Source organism: Mixophyes fleayi, chromosome 2, assembly GCF_038048845.1.
Source record: "Mixophyes fleayi isolate aMixFle1 chromosome 2, aMixFle1.hap1, whole genome shotgun sequence".
Taxonomy (NCBI): Eukaryota; Metazoa; Chordata; class Amphibia; order Anura; family Limnodynastidae; genus Mixophyes; species Mixophyes fleayi.
In genome coordinates, this window is record NC_134403.1 from 98,955,609 (window position 1) to 98,981,222 (window position 25,614).

Below are 25,614 nucleotides of genomic sequence, written 5' to 3' on the forward strand. Positions count from 1 at the left end.
ATTGTTATCCCTGAGAATAGATGTCACCAGCTTCAATTCACGTCTCTTGAGGAGAGTGGAGCAATATCCTGGAAAACTTGCAAAGAGGCATCTTCAAACAAGATTGAGTCAGTCTTGCGAGATTCCCGCAGGATCGCTTCCTTGGTGGTATAATAGTGACAACGGAAGAAGCTGATCCTCTGGAGTAGCAGGAGCCAGGCCAGCAAAGAGTCTTTTAAGATATTGATTTAGGAGAGATTGATCCACTTCTTCAGGGATACCTCTGATGCGCAAGTTATTACGCCTGGCCCTGTTCTCTTGATCTTCATGTTGTTCCTGCATGTGGAGCATATCTTGCTGCAATCGTTGGATGTCCGTCACCGTGTCCCGTTGAGACGAGGCAGCTTCATCCATTTTAGTTTCCAAATGGTCAGTAGTGGGATTTTTAAAATGTTTTTTTTTTGTTTTTTTAAAGACTTTTTTACTTCATCTAAAGGGAAAACATCTTGCCCTGATTAATTAAGGAAATGAAAGCAAAACAATTGAGTAACTTTGCAAAACCATGTTGCATTGGAGGGGGAGGTAAATTTAAAACGTGGGGACATATTTATAGTTGGGTTAGGGCATATCCTAGATCAACTTCAAATTTCAGTGTACAAATAAAGCTATCAAGTATTTGTGTGCTACATAAATAAACAGCCAGTATTTAACTTATGTGCAAAATAATAAACTAATATGCACCCATTGCATTGTAACAAAGTTTTTGTCCAGGAAACATTTACTCATTTTTTTTGCCATACTTTCCTTAATAAAACAGAGAACCCACTAGGGGTTAATAGTGCACACTAGTGACCACCCAGGGATGATACCTAATGATAAAATTTAATTTGAAGGGAAAGAGTAAAAAAGGAGAAACCAATAGTAGTTAGAATCAGCTGCTGCAAACCCGTGGTGGATTGCTAACAGCCACCAATAGTAATCATATACACAAAAAACATAGAATAAGGGTTGTGCTACTGATGATCTAAATATGGAAAATAGGCATGAAATATAATATGAAACCTAATAACATGGGGCTTCTCCTGAGATGTAAAAAGACACTCCACAATGGTACAAATAGATATTTATGTAAGCTTATCAGCAAAAAATTAACATATATCATATAACACAACAGAGTAAAAAGTATATACTATAAAGGCAATATTACATGTTTTAAAATACCAAAATAAAGACTTCAGTACTGAGTTTTGAATGAAAAAAACAACCGCGGTTGTATAATGAGATCATGTATACAATTGTATGCGCAACCAGAAAAAAAGTGTGGCCATCACTCATTTAATCCAGTTCGTAAATATGTGTACACATCCAAATTAGGTAATGTCTGTGAAAACTAGACTCGTCAGAAGCAAATAAAAGCTAGTATCTTGAGATATAAGCCTCCTCCGTCGATTGGTAATAGATAGAACAAAGCTAAATCACTCAATCACCTGGTTCACAGAAGTCCGTCCAAGAGGTACTCACGCGGCTTGTAGATCTTATTTCTCCCTCAGGAGATACACAGCACGGACTCCAATAAACACTTGTGGTCCTATTTGTACGATGTTTCACTCCAGACTCTGGTGTGATCCACGCAGCTGTTAGGCAGAGTCTTGCCAAATAAAGTTCTCACTTCTCACGTAAAACAGCAGTAATAATCGGAGCGTACAGGACCAATAATAGAGATTGTATGGGAATAATTCTCTGTAGGATGAGCAAGGTGCCGTCTTAAAGGGTTCACTTCATCTTCGTGCTGCTGCCGCCATACCCAGCATGCCCCGGGTATGAATCAGGTCCCTTGTGCTCGTTACCTGGAAGTATTTCCTGATTGAACGAGTATAGGATGTATAACTTCTCCCAGTGTTAGATTTGCTTCCCATAGAGCCTGATTATGTAGAATGTAGTTTTTCCCATTCTTATAAATATTTGTTACTCAGGGGAAGAGGAACTATTCTTGTTTGTTAAAACTGTTTTGTTAAAACTTGCTGACAGAGAGGCCCATAGATTAAGCAGAAACTACAGATACAGTGTCCTACATGTCAGTGCTGAAGGAAAATCTGAGCAGGGTTGAGCAAGTTCCATAGGTACAGTCTCTTGCCCATGTGCCTGTCTGTTCTACCATTCCATAGCAGTGCTACATGCGTAAGAGTATTTCACTGTTAGTGCTTCTTTAATATGACTTGCTCCTATACCCATCAGCTGTTGCTAGATGGCAAGTCTTCACGAAGAACAATAATATGCATCAATAAAAATGAGATACCCTTCGATACTACAAAATGATGGCTCAAAAGAAACCTTCCAAGACAGTTCACAACATTGATTTTGAGATGGTGGTGGACATATTTTTGACGCTGAATATGTCTACACTTATACTGTCCACAACAAAATGGTAACGTTGTAAATGTTAACATATTCATTCTGTCCACATGTTTAAATTGTAGACATTGTGACTGCCAACAGCAAACAAGTAATTGTGGCGGACCTGCTGGCACAAAACAGTTATAAAAAATAAATACAAACGCTAATAAAGTTTAAAACTATTTTCAAAACACATGAAAATTTATGCTGGCAGCCGGGGCCATAAGTACCACATGAAGCATCATATTCTAAATTAATTATTGTAAATAGGCGAACCAGCTCCGATTAGTCCCTAGAATTAGCAGAACAATGAGAAGCAAAGAGTAATTCCCTTTATATACTAGGATTCAGAGACAATAATGGCAAAATAATTCTATACAGAACCAATAGGAATCGGGCTATTTATTGGGGGTAGCAATTCTAACTTTGAACAATTAATTCAGATCCAAGGTATAATTTAATTTGTTGTTACGAATATACTTATTCTCACAAAAATTGTGTAAATCATTAATTACAGCCTATATAATGCTGCTGTAGTAGTGAAAACTCAGAGAAAAAAGCTCAGATAACAGCCATAAATGGTTGAGTGAGATAACAATACAATTCAACCAAAGGAGATATATATATAAAATCTCATTTTACGAATAAAACGTAGAGGGGTTAAAAGGTATACTCAGAACATTTGAATTTCACACTAATTCACTATTTCAGATTGTAGTTATTTTATTATTAAACATACGTAATAAAAGTTATTTTTTAAATCAATTAGTATTTAGAATCATCACCTAAAAGAAGTGCACTACTTTAAACAAATTCTTTCTCTCCGCCCTTATATCTATTTCAAAATTGTTAGCTCCGCATATCAAGAACTTTTGACAAGAGTTACAAACAAGTAAAAGTAAATCGCTTAAGTAGGATAAAGCAAGTGCTATGATTCCATGACCTATTAGTTTATCTCCATAGAGCTTACAGTTTATATGTATTTTACCCATGTTTGTTTTTTTTTTGTTTTTTTATAAATTCTTTATTTATTTCAAAGAGGATTCAAAAAGATGCAAAAGACAGATCAGAACTGCACAATCATGCACAAGGTCTTACAAAATACATTGGAAATACGTCAAAAAAACATGGAAGATCCATGCAATGAAAGTCTAATCATAGGCATCTGAGTCAACATGAATGATAAAAACTCAATGTATCCTTCCCCCCCCCCCCTTTGTTGTTACCAATAAATTCACATAAACATATTATATGACTTAGGGAAAAGTACTGAACAAGGACAGAAAAAAAGAAAGAAAAGGGGTAAGACATGAGGGAAAGAAGGTGGGAAAGATGGGGGGGGGGGGGGGGGTTTGGAGGTATGAGAAACTCTTGGGGACTTCTAATATGTAGCTTTTAATCGATCAGAGCTGGTTTTGCCAAAAGAGTTTTAAATTCTTCTGTTTCTTTAAACCTCATCCAACTAAACCAAGTGGCTGTAAAGTCCGAGTATTTATCGTTTATGGAAAATATAATGTCATCCATAGACATAAAATATTCTACTCTGGAGATCCAATCCTCTACCGAGGCGGGAGAACGGGATCTCCAGTGAGCAGGCACAACTGCCCTGGCTGCGTTGTTTAAATGTTTTAGGAGTGATTTCTTATATTTTGATGAGGGAATATTAGAAAAAGACAGGAGCCAGAAACCAGGATCCTCAGGGACCTCATAACCAACGATGATCCTAGAGAGCCTAATGACTTCGTTCCAGAAGGGAGTGATTTTTGGACATTCCCACCATATATGCATCAAAGAGCCAAAAGCCTCATTACACCTCCAACACAGTGAGGACATCTGAGGGTGATATTTATGTAGTGTGGAAGGGCACCTATACCATCTGGTCAGGAGTTTATATTGTGTTTCAACAACCGAGGCACTCAAAGAGCAACTCTGGGTATTTTGATAAATTTTGGGCCCTGAGGTCTGTGATAAGTGAGGTGCTAGGTCGCGCTCCCATGGACCTGTATAGGATGGGTTAGCTTGAAATATGTCATTCATTAGGATTTTGTAGATCCCTGATATAGTATGGGTGGGTGTATTCTTGGATAAACATAGAGCCTCAAAAGGGGAAGGTTCCCTACCGAGTGATCTGTGACCTCCTATAGACTTAACATAGTGCATCACTTGGATGAATCTCCAAGACTCGGTGGAGGGTAAAGAGTATGTAGATTGGAGTTCTTGAAAGGAACAGAGTTTCCCATTAACCACCAGTTGGCCGAGGCTGACAATCCCAGCCTTAAACCATCTATTGAATGAGTTTTTGGACAAACCTGGAGGAAACTCTGGATTAGACATAAAGGAAGTCAAAGGCGATGGAAAGGCCGACACACTTTTCCAAGTGCGGAGTTTATTCCACATCGTCAAAGTGGGTCCAACCGTAGGATGATTTATCTTAGGTATTTTAGACAACCAGGGCAGAGCATTTAACATCTTTTCACTTGAATCACTTTCCAATACCACCCATCCATGTTTGTTTTTTAATTATTAATAATGATAAATTGCTTTTGCTACATAAATATTTTTATATTTCTGTCTACAGGGATACAACTGTACAGAGCCTCACATTACAGCCATCTGTGAAAGAGGGGATTATAGTGTATGAAGACTCACCTCTGGTAGGCATCCTTTTTTAAAGGTGTAATTGGCAGTAAGATATTAACAGTACCTAAGCATTTTGGGTTAAAAGCAGAATAAAATTACATTATGTTCAAAATCGTTACATTTGAAACCAATGTTTCTCCTTTCTACATTTACTGCTGCTGTCCTTTGGTGTTCATTAAAATGTAGTTTACAGAAGACAATTTTTTTTTTATTAATTTTTTTTTTGGACAACTAACATAAATGGAAGAGTTACAAAAAAAATCATTACACTAATTGTAAAAGTCAGTAAAACATGGTTGGAATAAATCACCTATGTTCATATTTGGTTTATTCTTAGGTTAAAGCTGTTAAAAAGGGGCATATCCTGGTTATTGATGAGGCAGACAAAGCCCCTACAAATGTCACATGTATTTTAAAAACCTTGGTAGAAAGTGGAGAGATGATCCTATCCGATGGAAGGAGACTTGTAGCCAGTAAGTATCATATGAATGCTATTACTTTTTTTATATGTCGAAGATAAATAAAATTGCAGAATATGTGTGTATTCCTTAATGGTTTTTGGAAGTAGAAAACATTTTTTATTTTAAACAGAATAAAAAATGCTATTGCAATTGTTTTTCTTTTTGAATATGAACTATTATAGTACCAAATTTGAATCAGTTAACAATAATAAAAGTTTTTTAATATAAGGGATTCATAACGGATCTGATCTGAATCGGCTACAATTTATTGAATCTATTTGTGCACTGCATATTAGCTGTTGGCTCTTCTGTCTTCTGGTTAATCAGTTCAAGTTAAGTAGTAGCACCTCTCTTATTAGTTTAACAATTCCTATGAACACAGCACTATATAAAATATCACTTTGGGGTTAATAGTGGTATTTCACCTTTCAAATGGGGTCTGGTGTTGTTAGTTAATTCAAAGCAAGATAGAGGCTGTTGATAAATACAAACAACTGTGAATTTATTTTGAATATGTAGAAAACATCCAGAGTAACCCATGATCAGATACAGAGAAAACACAGCTTGCAAATGATTAACAGGCACAGAACAAAATCTCTAATAATGGTAGTCTGAAACAGATGTATTAATTAGATCTTCAGAGACACTGGCAGTCTGTAGTGCTTCAAACAGTATACAAACAGTTCTGATAGTAGACAGTAGTACTCACAGATACAGTCTTGGTAATTGAGGCTATCCAATATTCCTGATCACCTGACGGTAGCAAAAGTCCAAGCCCAACTGAGATGAGCCCAGCCTGGCCCCTCAGTGCAATATCAGCAGGTAGAGTTATTTATTTTCTAGCCAGCTGACAATAGTTTGATATAAGCAATTCTATGTTCAAGCTATAGTACTCACAGAATGAGCAGGCAGATTGCTGTAGAAAGATTTCCTGTGTAGCCAGCAGATAATTGTTTGATATAAGTAGTTCTATGTTCAAGCTGCAGTACTCACTGAAGACTTCAAAGTAAGCTGGATGCCAAAAAACTGAGTTGGAATAGTAATGATTTTTGCCAAGGTACACAGTCATATTTGAAGCAGAAAGTGGTAACTGAAGAATCTCAGAGAGATTGCATATTGCAGTAGGGGGATTCAAACTCCAAAGGTCTTTCTTTGAAGTAGAATCCAATCCCTTCTTCCCAGGTCGAACACATGAATTGTAACTTGTCATGCAAAATCCCTTTAATTGCCGTGAATGTAGAGTCTACATGTAGAGTCTACATTCTGGCAATGAAAGAGATCTAAGTGCTGATGACTGGTAAGTCAGACAGCCCGTGGGGATATTGACCTAACCCCCCCCCCCCCCTCCTAAATTCACACCAGCGTTTGCTTCCGGAATTAATAACAGAGCTCTCGGTTGTATAATAATCTATTGCTAAGTGCTTTGTGCACCGCTGGGAGAACATCCCATCCCTGGATTAGTTTACCCTTCCTCTGGTGCTGGCTTGTGAGAGGGGTTACAAACTTCCAGCCTTCGGGACTAAGTGGAAGGTGGAATTATGAACCTGAAAGGTTGTGTTAAATGTCCCTGCCCCATATCATAACCTCACACTAAATCGTAAGTTTGATTGCCTGGACAGCAGGGCAAAAATCGCTTCCGTCCATTCATATATTATTTTTCAACAAACAACACTTCCTAGGCACTCAATGTAATTTGCTTAATCCCACAAATGTCTTTAAATCACCAAAGAAAGTCATCTCTTTATAAGTGACTTTCTCAAAGACCAAAGCGTATTCTGATCTTCCGAACAGGAAGTCTTAAATATCTCAGCTGCATTCTACCAATCATGAAGCACTCACTATGAGAGAGGCAGCTGTAGAGTTGCCTGGATAAGTGAAGCACCTTATAAACATTATGGTACATAGAATGATCATTGTTATAGGAAAGATTACAAAATACATATATTTATTATATAACGTATTAAAGAATTAAATATATGAAAATAAATAAAAAATACTAGGAGAATTAAAAAAAGTGAATATTTTTAAAACATAACATCTAATACTCAAATATTCCTGAGCAGTTGATATCCAATCTAATACTAATATAACCATGATCTAAACCATCATCGAGTTACCCCTTATATATATTGGACAATTAAATATAAACAAACTAAAAGAATTGTTTCTATCTGTAACAGATAATTAAGCCTATATACATATCCCTATCAGAAAAGGAATTTTCTTATTAATTGTAAACAATGGGGAGATCGAACTCCAACTGTCCCCCATGGAATACCCTTTACGTAGCCTCTTGAGCCACCCAAAGGCTAATATGAACATTAGTATAAAAAAGCTAAACAAATTTAAAGTATATTAAAATATATACTATAATTATGGGCAGCACAGTGGCCTAGTGGTTAGCACTTATGCCTCACAGCACTGGGGTCATGAGTTTGATTCCCGACCATGGCCTTATCTGTGAGGAGTTTGTATGTTCTCCCTGTGTCTGCGTGGGTTTCCTCCGGGTGCTCCTGCTCCGGTTTTCTCCCACACTCCAAAAACATACTGGTAGGTTAATTGGCTGCTATTAAAATTGACCCCAGTCTCTCCCTGTCTGTCTGTCTCCCTCTCTGTCTGTGTGTGTGTTTATCTATATCAGGGAATTTAGACTGTAAGATCCAATGGGGCATGGACTGATATGAATGAGTTCTCTGTACAGCACTGCGGAATTAGTGGCGTTATATAAATAAATGTTGATGGTAAATCACAGTATTAATTGGATGAGAAAAAAAGGTTTTAATAACCAAAAATAATAACAACTTTATTATCTAAAGCAGGCCTGTCCAACCTGCGGCCCTCCAGATGTTGTGAAACTACAAGTCCCAGCATGCCCTTCCAGCTATCAACAGGTTGTCTACTGGCAAAGCATGCTGGGGCTTGTAGTTTCACAACACCTGGAGGGCCGCAGGTTGGACAGGCCTGATCTAAAGGTAAATTCAAGAGATTCATTTAGCCCCTCAGGGTACAATGTCTGCAGTTTACAAATCCAGAAAATCTCTTTTTCACCCAAGAGATATAGTATATATTTTACATTATTCTTCCATTTGATATCAGAATTACTAGGAAAGATCCAATTTCTGGCTAAAACTTTGATTTCTGCGCCTTCCTCATTTCTCTCTGTATTATCAGATCAGACTTTCTCTATTATCAGATTAGGCCGTGTTTCAGTGTTGTTCCCTACTTCAATTTGGATATACTTCAGAATTTAGCAGTAATCCCTCAGCATTGCTCCAGAATTAATGATTATGAAATCCCAGGATTACTCTGTAATAATTAATTCAACATGTGTGATCTCTGCTTTCAGTGAGTAACAGCAACAGTGAGTGGATGTAACATTTAATACCAAGAACGTAATAAGAAATGTACTTGTTGAATCATGAATTAAATGTTGTTTTGCTTAGGAAGATTTCACTATAATCTCCTTGGAACCAGGATACATAGCGTTGTCATATTGAGGGATTCACTGAAAGTCTAATGTGATATTAGCAGGGGCATTACTAATTCACTCAGACTCTTCCCATATATACTAATTCAGTGTCACTGAGGTTGTTTTATGAATTCAAAAGCAATTCCTGTTTTACAGCATTGCTTTGTGCGAAGGATGATAATATATTTCTAAGCAAGATAATGGACCTCCATTGAATAACAAGGGAATTGTAGTGATTTTTTTTTTTATTATGTAGAGATGTTTCTTTCTAGTGGTTAGTTATTATTATTTATTTGTAATACCCCACTATGTTACACAGCACTTTCCAGAGGAAATTGAACTAGTCTTTAAACCTTTTATCAGGCTTCATCTGCACTGTAGTTTTTTGAATGTAGAATACTGTGCGCCCAATAAATTTGAACCGCAAAGTATGCTGGTGGTGAGAATAGGCTTGAGAATCAATGATTTATAATATGTTTCCATAATAAGATATTTTTTAATATATGTGATTTTTTTTTTATATTATATGCCTACTTTGCAGGTCTGGATTTACTTTTTGCCTATACATTTGCTGTACATGTATGCTTCCTCTTTATTAAACTTCTTTGTAAATTCAAACATTTAACCAATAAACCTACCCACTAAAACATATCTATGAATTTAAAAGGAGTATGAGTAACTCTGCCTAAGATGGTGTTATAATTTGTTTATATATCTTTTGAAGCAGTTCATGAATTATTTATTTCCACTCACTAGATGACATAACCAGAAATCTGTTGCACTATTTCCAGATCCAACAGAACATAAAAGGAGGGACAATGTGATCGCTATTCATCCTGATTTCAGAATGATTGTGCTGGCAAATAGACCTGGATTCCCTTTCTTGGGAAATGACTTTTTTGGTGCATTGGGTAAGTAGTAACCCTAAAGAATTAGTGACATAATTTCCTTTTTTAATCACCCATCATCTGTAGTATTTCAGAAGTTTTATTCTTGGCACACAATGCTTTCATGAGTAGTTTGCCAATAAAGAATAGTTGTTATGATTTAAAACCTTTGAAAAGTAAGTGATATGTATAAATATAGACTTTATAAGAACTGGTACTTACCTTGATGTAGTTATCAGTACTGCACTATACCCTTAATGGCAACCAATCAGCTCAAAATAAAGTCTCTTGGTATACAAGGAAATAGTACATAATTATTTAAGTCGCAATTCATTTTATGATTTCATATGTTCATGCTCACACTAAACTCATTTACTATTCTGATTTTGCTTACATCCCCCCATTGTGTTTCAACTTTCCCTTTATCTTCAGTCTGCTCTAATACATTAAAGGTCTGTGTTAAAGACTACCGTGCTGTCTACACCTAGTCTTTTATACTGTCCCTATAAGACATTTGTAGTTGTTTTTTATTATGTGAAATAAAATTAATTATATATTTTCAAGCATTCCTCTTTCCAGTTAAATGAAGTGGTCCACAATAAGCAATATAATCATTTAAGAAACTGATTGTAAGAGTCTTGCTTTTCTGCAATCTGACCTTGGTGGCGAATTCTCTACTGGAAGACCCAGTTAGGTAGACTCGGGACCTGAATTAAGTCTCCTATGGAAGGCAGAACTAGTAAATCCATGCTGAACTTTAAATATTAATGGCTACTATAGTAATTACCATCTAATCCAGTTTATATTTGTTCTGTAATCAATGAAGTGCAAACCATCTATTGTCTTGAAAGGGTGAAATGCACCTAATACAGCAATATTGTGGACAAGAACAAACAAATTTAATGAAATGCATTTTGAGAGTTGGTGTCTGCATTTCAGTTCTTTGTCCTGCAGAATGTAAATGACGGATTAGTGTGTGTGTGTATGTATGTATATGTGTGTGTGTATGTATATATATATATATATATATGTATATATATATATATATATATATATATATATATATATATATATATATATATACACAATAAAGTGAAGTACCGAGCGTGGAAGACATCATCATCATCATCATTTATTTATATAGCGCCAACATATTCCGTAGCGCTTTACAATTGGGGACAAACGTAATAAACTAATAAACAAACTGGGTAAAACAGACAAAGAGGTGAGAAGGCCCTGCTCGCAAGCTTACAATCTATGGGACAATGGGAGATTGACACATGAGGTTAAGTATACATTTTGCATCTTGGCCCAGCCAGACTGCAAAGGTAGGGTGACTCATAAGCTAAATGATCCTGTCACACAACAATGTTGGTCCGGGGGTAGTTGTCTTGTGTGAAATTGTGTAACAGGCTAAAGGTAGTGAGGTTAAGATGGTGGTTGAGGAATATTATAAGCTTGTCTGAATAGGTAGGTTTTCAGAGAACGCTTGAAAGTTTGTAGAACAGAGGAGAGTCTTATTGTGCGAGGGAGAGAGTTCCATAGAGTGGGTGCAGCCCGAAAAAAGTCCTGTAACCGGGAATGGGAGGATGTAATGAGGGTGGATGAGAGACGCAGATCTTTTGCAGAACGGAGTTGCCGAGTTGGGAGATATTTTGAGACAAGAGAGGAGATGTATGTTGGTGCAGCTTTGTTGATGGCCTTGTAGGTTAGTAAAAGTATTTTATATTGGATTCGGTAGAAGACAGGCAGCCAGTGTAGAGACATACAGAGTGATTCAACAGAGGAATAGCTATTTGCAAGGAAAATCAGTCTTGCCGAAGCATGCAAAATAGATTTTAGGGGTTTGAGTCTGTTTTTGGGAAGACCAGTAAGGAGGGAATTGCAATAGTCAATGCGGGAGATGATTAGTGCATGAATTAAGGTTTTAGCAGTGTCTTGTGTGAGATATGTGCGGATTCTGGAAATGTTCTTTAGATGTATGTAACATGATTTAGATATAGAGTCAATGTGGGGAACAAAGGATAGGCGTGAATCAAGGATTACACCTAGGCAGCGAGCTTGTGGGGTGGGATTTATGGTCATGTTATCAACAGAGATAGAAATGTCAGGTATGCTCTTGTTGGCGGGTGGGAATATTATTAACTCTGTTTTAGAAAGAGTAAGTTTGAGTTGACGAGAGGACATCCAAGATGAAATGGCAGAAAGACAGTCAGTTACACGGGACAACACAGATGTCGAGATATCAGGAGAGGATAGATAGATTTGGGTATCATCCGCATAGAGATGATACTGAAAGCCAAAGGAACTTATTAGATTTCCAAGAGAAGCAGTATAGATAGAGAACAGCAGAGGACCTAGCACCGAGCCTTGTGGTACTCCAACTGATAGGGGAAGCGGAGCAGAGGTGGCTCCAGAGAAATTAACAGTGAAAGAGCGATTAGAGAGGTAAGATGAGAACCAGGATAGAACTGTGTCTTGAAGACCTAGGGATTGCAGCGTTTGTATGAGAAGAGAGTGGTCAACGGTGTCAAATGCAGCCGAGAGATCAAGGAGAATTAGGAGAGAGTAATGGCATTCAGTCTTAGCAGTGATCAGATCATTAACAACCTTGGTCAGCGCAGTCTCTGTGGAGTGTTGAGAACGAAAGCCAGACTGAAGAGGATCCAACAGGTTGTTTGTGGAAAGAAAGCGTGTGAGGCGAGTGTAGGCAAGTCTCTCTAGAAGCTTGGAGGGGCAAGGGAGCTGAGAGATGGGACGGTAATTTGAGAGAGAGTTTGGGTCGGAGTTTTGTTTTTTTAGAATAGGAGTAATCACTGCATGCTTGTATAGTGATGGAAAGATGCCAGTAGAGAGTGAGAGATTACAGATTTGAGTTAGAGGTGAAATGAGCACAGAAGACAGGGATCTACCAATTTGCGAGGGAATAGGATCAAGAGGACAGGAGGTAGAGTAGGAAGATAAGAAGAGCGTAGAAATTTCCTCTTCATTTGTGGGGTCAAATGAAGAAAGGGTGTCAGAGGGTAGTGGGAAGGAAATGAGCTGATGGCTTGTTGAGGAAGAGGATACCATTTCTAGTCTGATCTTGTCAATCTTGTCCTTGAAGTAGGAAGCAAGATCCTGAGCACTGATAGTAGATGGAGGGTTCGGGGTGGGAGGATTGAGAAGATGATTAAATGTATTGAAAAGGCGTTTGGGGTTAGAAGCCTGAGCATAGATAAGAGATTGAAAGACATGAGGTTTAAGTGCGGATATATTGTGCTCTGAGCATGAAACACAAAGGCAGGAGTTGTGATAATAGAATTCTGGTGCACAGAGTATTGAGTTAGATATTTATATAGAAAAATTGTGTTCCAGCATGGAATGCCAGGACAGAAGTGTAACCACTGGCAACCAAGTACAAACAAGCAATACACAATAAATATGCCACATTCCCTTAGTGAGCCCCAACATTACATTAAGAAACATCACATAACATTAAAAATCGCTACCTGCCCTCACACTTAATAAGAAGCCCCCACATAACATTAACACCCCACCCACTTAACAATAATACACCCACACCAGGCCCCAGATTAGATTAATACCACTTGAGAGAGTGCTGCAAAATTAAATACTTTGTTCTTTTTTTTTCTGCTTGTGTAAAAATACCACCCACACCAGCCCCTACATAACGATAATACCCCTCCACTCCAGCCCCCACATATCATTAATACCATCTCATCAGTCCCCACATTATATTAATACCCCAAGATACTTACAGATTTTTCAATGCTCTGCATCAGCCACATGTGTGAGACCAAGCAGTGAAGGATGAGGGAAGGAGAGTAGTAGGAAAGGACAGGAGAGAGAAGGGATGGGAAGAAATAAGAGGAAAAGTCTGCTTTGGCAGCCACAAAGATGCACAATAATGTTGGGACCAGCCCTCTTTAGGCTATGAACGCCCGTAATATTAAAAGGGAACCCAGGCCAGAGCCTTTTTTCCCCTATAGCATCCCTAACGCCTAAATGTTGTGTTCGTATGTTATATGTGAAGAAAAATACCTCCTATACCTTGGTATTTGGACCCTGCTCACACAGAGGGAGGGCCTCAGTTTGATGCTCACTGGACCCTATTCAGGGTCTGGTCACCTAGCGGTTGATCCAACTCAACTACTTGTTTTCTGGTTTTTTTGAGAATGTCACAATGTGTATGGGTAGTAAATTGCATTTACTCCCTGTCTCACCACAGCCCATTACATGTTCTTTCACCCTCACCACTCCACATCTGCTTTTCCACCCTGCAAATCCCTACACTGGTTCCTCATATTTCCAGAATCCAATTCAAATTAACCTACAAAGTCCTCACCAGCACCTCTGCGTCATACATTTCAAACCTCATCTCGAAATACTCTCCCTCACCACCTTCTAGATCTCTTGTCTCCTCTCTCAAAACCGATTTTCTCTTCCACCTGCGAGACTTCTCCTGAGCCACTGCCCACCTATGGAATTCCTTACCACACCTGATCATACTCTCCACCAGTCTTCAATTCTTCATATACTCTGAAAACCAAGCTTGTATTAGAGATTACTCTTCTCCCACCTATACTTACTCACAATGTTATACCCTCGCTACTCTCCCAATCTCCACTATTCGCTAAACTCGCTCCTTTTATCTCAACTGTGCCCTTTTATGCTATGTTGTTAGTTCTCTCATGAGGATACCCTTTTGCACATTTATTTATTTTTTTTACCTTGTATGTGTCTAAAAGGAAAAAAGTGTAAATCCGCTCATGATCTCTGAATTAATAGAGCAGTTCCCTCTTATATATAAAAAGTAATATTATTAAAAAGCACTGTTTCACAAAAATCACTATCACACAACACTGTGTTAATCTGCAATCAGTCTGTAAATGTCATATCTTAATATATAGACAGTTCATCTCCTGTTAGATACAGTTCTGACTAATGCTCATGTGATGCATCATATATACGTAAGTTTATTCCTGGAACCCAGCCAGCTTGATGTTGATATAGATTCAGAATAGACATGGTAGTCAATTACCGTATCAACGGCTTATATGCAATAATTTCCACGAATGAATAGTTGAACAGTCTGTACCGAGTTCCTATAATGAAGTGTGATTGTTTATAAATAAGACTACCTAATAGTGAGTAAAAGTCCTGATCACATAGCTAGGACTTATGTCCTAAGTCCTGACAGCAATTTGAATCAAAGGAGAAGCATCTGTAGTTTGAAGACTTGGGACAGCAGGACTGCAATGAGTACAATAACTTCAGACGTGTAAATAGCCGATACAGCAGAAAACTTGTAGTAGCAGGAATGCAGTCCACACAAAGCTTTAAACGTATATGTGAAGATACCGGGTTTAATGTAACCCTCTGTGCCGCACAGCTAGTCTACCCGGTACCTATCCAAGGTTCATAATCACCCAGGCAAATATCCGAAATAAAATAAATAAGTTTATTTAACAAAATGATAGCACCAAACAGCAATAAACTTCTTTAAATAATAACCTGCAGCAAATAATACTACAGTCTGGCACAGACAACATACAGGGTATAATGAAAACACCTCAACATTATCCTAGCCACTCTCAGGGATTGCTGTCTATCCATCCAAGATTCTCTCTTTGAGGCTACCAGCAAGGCAGTGGTCCTGAGTCACTGTCACTCCGTTTTTGGCAGACACACAGCTCCCCAAGACCTGGAGAGGTAGATCAGTGCAAAGGCAGTACTCCAGGGACCGATTATCCCTTTACTGTCAGTGCAGAGATCTGCATCTCAATGCCAGCCTGACTTTAGCTATCACTGGGTAGTGAATTCCCCATTGCTGTTCTCTGAATTGGTATTTAAAGGCAGAAATGACCTTGCTTGGAGTTCCAGGACCTGCCTGATTGGTCCTTTTCTGTGTATACCTTTTCACAGATAGCAGATGATTTGCTCTTGACATAATTAGGGGCAGGTGTTGTTCTGTGGCTATACAGGAGAAGTTGTTTAAACAAGTAAGATTACAATCCAGAGACATTACATTTAAATATATAACATAGTCATCTATCTGTTGACCTTTTCCCTATACTAGCACACACAGACACACAGCTAAACAAACACAAGAGACCCCCCTGCCTGGTGATGTAGATTCATACAGGACTGGTGGACAATAATCCTTTTGCCTAGGCTGAGCAATGGACTAGTTTGCATACTGGCAGACATTTTAACTACTTACAAATAGAATATATACAAGTATAAATATGACTGACAAATATGGGGAACCAGAGGGGAAAAAGTATATGTTTTTATAGTCCACAGTTTCTGAGAAACGAGGCATAGACTGGATGAGGTGACATTAATACCTTGTTTCACCATAGTATAAGTAGCAGATTCCAGCGTTATAGCAAAAACCTTGACACATCTCAGTGCATAATGCACTTTGATCAGAAAGACAGTCCTGTTTTATGCGTGCTTACTTTCTTTACTGTACGGAGCTACACTGATTTACCCTACAAATCAATAATAATAATAATGGACTAATGGCTTACAAACTATATAGTCTTAGACTGTTTAACACATGTTTTCATTGTTTTACAGGGGATATTTTCAGCTGCCATGCAGTGGATAATCCAATGCCTCAGTCTGAGCTTGCCATGCTAAGACAATATGGACCTGATGTGCCTGATGCTGTATTGCAGAAACTTATAGCTGCCTTTGGAGAATTAAGGACTATGGCAGACCAAGGGATTATCTCATATCCTTACTCAACTAGAGAAGTTGTCAATATTGTAAAACACTTACAGGTAATATATACTAAATAGTAAGCATCTACAATATTAAATCTTTAAAACAAAAATATACTAGTCTGCAGATCATCTTCTTAAAGTTAAAAAATACTTATATATCAATATATAAAATATATAGAAATATCTTTTCAGGACGTAAAACTTTTATTTGTTTTCACTTGCAAATATGAGGTGCCACATTAATTGATAAGACCAGATCAATTAGGATGTTATTGTATTAGAATACTTTTCAGTGTAGAAAAATATTACTTTGCAAACCTTACTAAACCTCAGAATGAAAATAAAGATAAAACACATTATTCAGTATTAACTCGATATTCCATTGAATGTTAAAACAATGTATTACCTCCTCATCCCATTACAGATAGCTGAAGCTTGTTCCAGAAGTTTAGGATAGTATACTAATATGATCTCACAAAGGTCAAAAAGCTAGGAATGCAGACATCAGAGCTTCTGAGACATCATTGGCTTTAACCCTGTGTATGAATCCACCAATCCACAAAGTGCATTACTGTATATCAGGTCGGCCAAGCTGTCAGTCACACTCAAAGAACCATCTCCTTGGCTATTCAAAATTGTAATAGACATTTATGTTATGGTGGGTTACAAGGAGCTTAACAGCCTTGCTTTGTATATAATTTAGAGCCTTTTTAAAACAGAGATTGTTATTACCACTAAAGAATTTCTGCATATATAGTACAGGGCCAGTTCCTTGTTAGAAAGACAAGAGGAATATAACACTATAAACTAGAGAAAATGCTTCACTCTCTTTAATATTTTACAATCTGAAATATCCTTAACATTTCCTGCTGTTCCAGTTAGGAAAGGGGAAAAATTTAGTTGTTTTCTGTTTAAAAATGGGGAGCAAAGGGGGTAGGGGCTCAGGCCATGCATCGGGCATAGCTTTTCTTTTCTGGATGTTGTTGAGGTTTTGCTGTCTAGCATGCTTTGTCATTCCCTGCCTCACAATGTGCCATCAACAAGACCCAAGGTATGTAGCTGAAGTTATAACAATCCACTTCTGAAAAATCTTAACTACCAAAACCTAAATAAGTAATGTATATTTATTTCATCCATGAGTCACTGTAACACTGCTGGGATCTTCAGGTTTGTTTTTTTAAGTGCTGGCCAGGAATTGGGTGCAGTTTTCTATGGCAATTTTCATGGCGGCTGCTGGATGCTTGAAACCGGTGCCAGTGCCTCATTATCCTGCCACATGCCAGCTTCCATTGTGGGACTGGTTCCGAAGGTAGTGACCAGGAACCTGAATAAATACATAGTATATCTGCACTCAAGGAAAGGTTGTTATTGGGTTTTCAAAGTGAGAGCGACTTGAGTATAGAAGTATCCAGCTGTGGGCATTTTGGGCAACTATATCGTAATGGCTAAAGCTATGTTTAATCAAAATGGTGTGCATCGGAGGCTTAGCTACATGGTCCAGAGTCAAGGTCAGCCCCAAGGGCATGCACAGGAGGAGTGGATGCTGAGTCCCGGAGTGGAGGCTGCCCTGTACTAGGCACCAAGAGGCTGAGGGGGGCGCCCATACGTGCTGGGCAGTGAATGGGGGTGCTTTCCCTATTCAGCACCACCTCCTTGCTAGGCTTCTCTCACTGAGGCAAGAAAGAGACAACTGTACAGCCAGCAGCTGCTCCTTGCCCTCCACTTCTACCCTCTCCATCTGCAGGGGAGTTGTGTTTGAAATCATTGCATGTTGTATCGAGGTTGGGGTAGGGAGTAATTTCATTCTCTGTTGCTGGCTTATGTCCATCATCCATCATTGCAGTTTTCTCATCCAACTTGAAACTGTTATCCGGAGTAGGATGAGCAGTCACAGTGTGTTAGTTTGCTTTAATCTGCTCCAACTGAGGGGCCATTAGAGTTTGCGCTTTCTATTGTTCTTTTTTATTTGTTATATGATAGGGATTCCCAGATCCTGTATTGATAGCTGCAACTTGGGCTAGATCTTTAGCCCGGTCTTTTGTGGAGCTTATGCAGTTTGTTGCACATCCCATGGAGCCAAGCAGGGATTCCCTTTCTTCTAGCTCTCCCATGAAGTCTTGAAGCGTCAAGGTGGTTGAAATCTCTGACACTGAGGTTTCCTCATGCTTGGATCAGGTTTCTCACAGGAAGCACGGAATAGAGCATTTATGTGTAAGCCACCCAGCAGATAGTAAATATTCAGGAAAGCGGAGAATTGGTCATTCCCGACAATTTGCTGTTTAAGAGAAGAAAGAAACAGACTGTTCCCTTACCCTCTTACCCTCAGTCGGAGGACCTTTTGTGCGAAGTATGAACCAAAACTGAACTTAGGTTTCAGGTCTCCCACGGATTGAAGTCACTCTACCCTTTCCCTAGTGAGAACACGATGGAATGGGAATATCTGCCAAAGGTAGATGCTCTGCAAGCATGCTTATCTAAAACCATCACCATCCAGACACTGCTATCTTAACGGGTAGTACAGATAGGAATTTTGAGGCCATCCTTAAGTCTGTTTGGATGGCTGCATGGGCCTCCCTTAGACCCAACTTTGCTTTGGCTTCAGTCAGTAAGGCAGTTGAGAGGTTGTCGGAGCAGTTGGTGGAGAACTTGCAGTCTGCCAGACCTAGATTGGATTTGCTAGCTATGATTGTGCATATCCATAAGGCAGAAGGAGTTATTATCCCTGTTAATGCCACATACAGAAGTGCCCTATGTTTCCCTCCTTTCGTCCTTCAAGGAGGGTAAGTGGCCAGATTTCCAGAGGAAAAATTTTCGCTCCTTTTGGAGGTCAGCAGAGAGGAAAACAAGCTTGGCAGCATCCAACCCCCAAAACTTCAGACGAACAGTTAGGTTATCCACCCAGAATCTCCCAGGGTGGGAGCCAGTCTCTTCTGGGATCTGTGGTTTCTACCACAGACACCTGGGTGATCGACATTGATTCTCTGTGGGGTACATGATAGATCTCCTAAAGTCCCCATCCATTCAGTTTTTCACCGCCAGCCTTCCTGGAGATAAAGCAAAGCAGTTTACTCAACAAGAAGCCATTCAGTCTTTGATCTCATCGGGAGTAGTTGTTCCAGTCCCAGAAGGACAGAAGGGATTGGGGTTTTGCTTAAAGCTCCTCTTGGTTTAGAAACCGGTTGGGTCCTTTTGACCCATTTAAACCTGAAATCCCTGCTCATCCAGCTTCAGGTAGACAAGTTCAAGATGGAGTCCTTGAGGTCTGTCATCAGTAACATGGACCAGAATGTGTTTATAGTGCACATGGACATCAAGGACTCATGCTTGCATGTTCCAATCTGGGAGGTACACCAGTGTCTCCTCATATTTGCTGTACGGTCCCACCATTTTCAGGTTCAGAACCTTTGGCCTGTTGACAACAGTTAGGATGTTCACCATGGTCAGGCAAGTGATGGCTGCCCTTCTGAGAACCTAGGGGGTGACTATCATTCCCTACCTGGACGATCTGCTGATCAAGGTGTACTTGCGGCCTTGCTGCGAGTACATGTTCTACAGATGCCCCAGACCTTAGGATCTCATAGTTGGATTATCAAATACAAGAAATCCAAACTGACTCCTTCCCAGTTTTCCTGGTAGGGGTTGCTGGTTGACACAGGACAGCAGAGGATATTCTTGACACAGGACAAAATCCTCTCCTTACAGAATCTTGTGAAATCCCTGTTAGCTTGCAGACTGGTGTCTGTTAACTTTTGCATGAATGTCCTAGACAAAGAGACCTCCACTTTTTATGCAATTTGCAGTTTCACTCAAGGGAGTTCAAGATAGAACTTATTTAGAAATGGAGCAAATATTACCATTGTCTGACCAGACGGTTCATCTCCAAGACGCGCCAGTTGCCCCTCTGGTGGCTGAGGGGCAATGTACTCAACAGGGTTGTCTCTTCATCATTTGGAAATGGACACTGTTGACTATAGAAGTCAGCCTTCAGGGCTGGGGTGCTGTCACTCTTCAGTGCCATTGTCAGGGTCTTTGTTTTCCAGAGGAGTCAAAAATATATGTGCTGGAACTCAGTGGTTTTCATGCCCTCCTCAGAGCATCCCATTATTGCGAGGAAGGCCCACAAACATCCTGTCAGGGAAAGCCATGGAGGTGGCATACCTCAGTCACCGGGCAGGTGCAAAGAGTGTCTTGTCCTTGAGAGAAGCCAGCAGGATATATTATGGATGGAGCAAAACATTCCAGCCATCACGGTGGAGTTCATTCCAGGGTTGGAGAACTAGGAAGCTGATTTTCTCGCAAGCAAGTCATTAATGGCAGGGAAATTCTTCCAGCAAAATAGTGGACAGATAGGGTCAGCCAGATATTGACATGATGATATCCCTGTTGAACCACAAGGTGTAGTGCTTCTATTCCAGGTCAAGAGATCCAAAGGCATTATTAATAGATGCCATGTCGGTACCTTTGGACTTGCGTTTCATTTACCTGTTCCCTCCAGTAGCAATGTATCCATAACTGTTAAGGAAGATAAAAAAAAAAGGATTTTTAGATGATTTTGTTGATACCGAAATGGCATGTACATTCTCAGCAGGCTGGAGGGCCCTTTTTGGTGTCGGTCTCGAAGACTAGACCTACAAAGTCAGGGATCTTTGCATGATCAAAGTTTACCTTGGCTGCTTTAACGGCATGTCTGTTGAATCCCCGATCCTTAGAGCTAAGGGCTTCCCCGACACCGTGTTTCAGACTATGCTCAAGACCAGAAAACTGGTTTCTGCCAGAAGTCTGGCAGGGTCTGGAAGACCTACATCTCCTCTTGTGAAAGGAAGTGGTTTCCTACCTCTTGTTTTCATTTAGCCCATTTGCTACTGTCTTAAAAGAGGCTTGAGCTATAGATCTTTGAGGGTTAAGGATTCTGACACATAATTTTTCTTTCAGAGAATACTGGCACTTTTACCAGAAATGCAGAGTTTCTTACAGGGTGTGATACGTGTGCAGCCTCCATACATCCCCCAGTAGCACCTAGGGTGCTACTGGGGGGATCTCAGTCAGGTTCTGACAGCCTTGAATTTTCATACCTGGAAGACCGACTTTATCTTTTCCATCTCCACAGCCAGGAGAGTTTTGAAGCTGGAGTTTCTGTTTTGAAGGTATCTATATTTCATCTTTTATGCAGATAGGGATTTTTTTTACTAACTAAATCTTTCTTTCAGCCAAATCTTCCTAAAATCCAGGATATTGTGATCCCAACCTTGGTCCATGGTAGGTTCCTGGAAAAAAGGGCTCTCCTAATTCTATAGACCTTATCGGGGCTTTGAGAATCTTTGTCCACAGAATGCGGAGAGTGCACTGGGGTGATGACCAAAATATTTACCTTCTGCTGGACGGCTTGTACTTGATACTCTACTACATTCTACTGGAGTGTGCTGGACCAATGGCCTTTTGGATCTCTATGATGGCATCCCAAGTGACCAGTGCACGTTTTTCATCTTCATCTTCCTCTTTCATCCCAGGATGAAAAAGAAAAAGGATTTTTATGTATACGTTAATTTATTATCTCTGATACCTACCCTTTCTGCTCATGTTACAGTTTAACATTTGTTGTTTTTGTAGAACCTTGTTCTCTCCTCTCTCTTGTTCCATGGCTCTTTTGTTCTTTTGGGGCTTTGTTTAAAACCATTACTGAAGATCCCAGCCAGCTACCGTGGACTAGAGGGGGATGGAGTTTAAACTCTTGGGGCCTGATTCATTAAGGAACTTAAATTAAGAAGTTTCTTATGTAAGTCTCCTGGCCAAAACCATGTTACAATGCAAGGGGTGAAAATTAGTTTTCTGTTTTGCACATAAGTTAAATACCGACTGTTTTTTCATGTAGCACACAAATATCAACTTTAAATTTCAGTGTACATATAAGCTATCAAGTATTTGTGTGCTACATGAAAAAACTGTCAGTATTTAACTTATGTGCAAAACAGAAAACTAATTTTCACCCCTTGCATTGTAACATGGTTTTGTCCAGGAGACTTAAATAAGAAACTTCTTAATTTAAGTTCCTTAATGAATCGGGCCCTTTGAGTCTACTTTAAAATGCACAAATTCCAGCACTGAACCTCTATATCCCAATGTTTCTGTGTCCACTGATGGAGTCAGAGAAGAATATTCAACTCAAGTGTAAAAATCCATTTTTTTTCTGTAATGAAAACATAATTTCTAGCAAGTATAAACAACTCAAAAGCAAGCAGATCTGAGATATGTAGCACAAAACATTACTTTGTGAGGTAGTAGCACATGATATATTATATCATGTTTAAATTTTTTATTGCGCAATGTAGTAAAAACCTGATGAAGTACAGCCACTGTCTATTATAACTATTTTTTATAGACTTTGCCATTGTTTCTCTTTCTGGTCATTGATGTTTATTGATGGGACCCTGCAGGTCTTTTGATTGTGTCGCAATGAAGATGCATTAGTCTAAAAGTGAATACTTAAATTAAATATTTCTACAACTAGCCTGAAACTAGAAAGCAAAAGTAATAATAGAAGCACATCTGTCACTGTTAATCAATAAATTTGACCGGTGGTTTTATGAGCAGTAACAAGCAATGTGCCGTCACTGCTTATATATTGATTTCCTATAGGTTGATTTACATCCTATAGGAAATCAATAGTGACTGTATTATTTCCATAGAAATATTTGTTATTAATCATAAGCTATCCTTACTGTACGGAGAGGTTGTGTTTTTAATATTTTTTTTCTTATCCAATATGAATCATATTTTCATATGGCCAAACCTTTCATGTATATCAGCATTTTTTCATGCAGCTGAAAGGTGCTTTGCACAGTAAGAAATATATGATGTATCAATTACTATGTAAAGTTTAGTGGGGGAAATTCAGGAAAAATGTTCCTCAGGGAAAGACAAAATAACTTTAAAACATATATCACTGCTTATATCTCCCCTAACAACAATAGTCTCAAATCCTAACTTCCTACTGTGGCTCTCCTCTAATACCCTCAATCCACGGCCCCTGGCCCAGTTACCTTGGATTGGCCTGCTGGTGGGTCTAACTGAAATTCAACCTTTATTGGAATTACAAGGAAGTGGGCCTTTCCTGCATCTAAATATGGGTCAAATCTAAATCAATGATTGTCTCAGGAGGATGTGCTAAACTTTTGATAAACTAGACACAGTGACACAGGAGCACAATATCTCCACAGTTTACAAATTAATTATTGAGAATTTATTTAATGCACGGACTTGTTACATGAGGCTTGGGAGAGACACTTGTCAGGAACAGTAAGAGATAATCATTGCCAAATATCTTCCAATTCACACTGGTTAGCTGCTCTAGTGTGTATCTTGGTTGGAGAACACATTTTGAGGTTCTCTCTAGATGGTATGCATGTCCAAATTTGATTTGCAAATTGTTCCTTAGATACCTGCTGTAGTTGTAATTCAGAGCTATATATCCCTTTTCATATTTGATGGGAATGCCCCAGAATAATATCCATACAATCGCCTGCAGATATTTTAAGTGTGGACGTGCATTTAAACATTTAAATTACACCGCAAAATCAAGTTCTCTGCCACTTGGTTAGGATGGCTTGAATATAAAAAATTCCTGAAATAAAGATCCTACTTTACTCATTAGTAGTTACCACCTAGGTGGCTGCAGTGCTGAAATGCTAAATTAGCGCTTCAGTTAACTCTGTATCATAAGAAGATAAATGTGAACTTTTCTACATGACATACCAGAAAAAAAGAATTTTCAAGTATAATCAAATTCTGAAAGTGATTAGTGAGTTTGCTCCACCTCTTATAAAGGCACTGAAGAAATGTTACCACTTTCCTTAAATGTGCTTCTCGCAACCCTCCCACATCTCTACCCCCCACTCTTCCACTACCCTGTAGTGAACCACTTATGTTATTACTTTCATGCTGCATTTCTGTTTAAAACTGTACTGTGTATTGAATGGATCATATTAGGATAAAACTAAGATTGCACTAAGGTCATAAACTTCTCCAATATAATGTTTATTATTTCTCAATAAAGAGAGATTCTACAAAAAATGAAAACCCTTTCACAGGTAACTATGAGGAAAAGGCGGTGTTGTCTAAAGCAGCCAGTCGGACTTTTACTTTCATTTTCCAAATTGTACTGGAAAAATAACAGCTAGAACCTGATTGGTTAACAAGGGAGCAAAACCTTTTTGAACAGAGTATCCCACCAAGCCAAATGCTTCTATGTATTTGGTTCATTTTATCCAATAGTTTAATAAATGATTTATGATTCAAATCCAGAAATGTGATTTTTATATTTGGTTCCTAATCCCTTGGAAAATAAACTTTTCAATTGAAATTAGTTTTAGGAATATGTTGTAGGTTGTGCTGTTTTCCCTTTCTCTGTATAGAGCTCAGCGTAGTGTCCCTTTTAGTCTACGTTGTCACCTGTGTAATCATCTGCACATTTGGATGACACTTTGATTGCTTTCAATGTCTCATTCTCCCTGCAGGTATGAAATACACAGATATCTATAAATACTAAGTACATTTATAACCTTGCCACATGTGCCATAAATGTATTTTATATTAATATGCAGTACGTGGATAATGAATACAAAACACGTTTTACATACGCAGCAAGATTTACTGTTATTTAAGAAATTTTGAACATATATAAAGAGAACAGTTGTAGAGCAAAAATGAAATATCTTAAAGGTAGTTTTAATACGGTTTGTTAGACTCTTAGAAATACCGGTGCTTAATATATCTTCAAAGATTTTTAAGACTTTTCACTTTACATAATCCTATTCCTTTTCTATTTTTCTTTGATCTTTTGATCTCTATCCTAACAGTTATATCTAACATTTCCTCTATCTGAAGGTTCTCTTCCCACCTGCCCCTTTTCCTTCCACATTTGTTGTTTCCTCTTGGAAGTGTTTTTTGTGTTCCTATTTTATACTTTGTGAAAATAGATGTTCATTGGTTGTGCTTTGTGTGTTCATTTAAAATCAATAAAAATGTATGTGTTATTATTCCTATTCCAATGT

General features: G+C 38.6%; 1 protein-coding gene across 4 annotated transcripts in view; it reads left to right on the forward strand.

Moving 5' to 3' along the window:
* The window catches only part of VWA8 (von Willebrand factor A domain containing 8), a 278,034-nt gene that overhangs the window by 116,765 nt on the left and 135,655 nt on the right, over positions 1-25,614 (forward strand). For all 4 annotated transcript variants that reach the window (XR_012688656.1, XM_075199773.1, XM_075199771.1 and 1 more), the window contains 4 exons: positions 4,952-5,027; positions 5,351-5,486; positions 9,735-9,854; positions 16,419-16,624. Coding sequence is in view for 3 of the 4 variants with exons in the window: in XM_075199773.1 (XP_075055874.1) it covers positions 4,952-5,027; positions 5,351-5,486; positions 9,735-9,854; positions 16,419-16,624 (538 nt within the window). In the remaining variant the exon portion in view is untranslated. The remainder of the gene's footprint in view (positions 1-4,951; positions 5,028-5,350; positions 5,487-9,734; positions 9,855-16,418; positions 16,625-25,614) is intronic.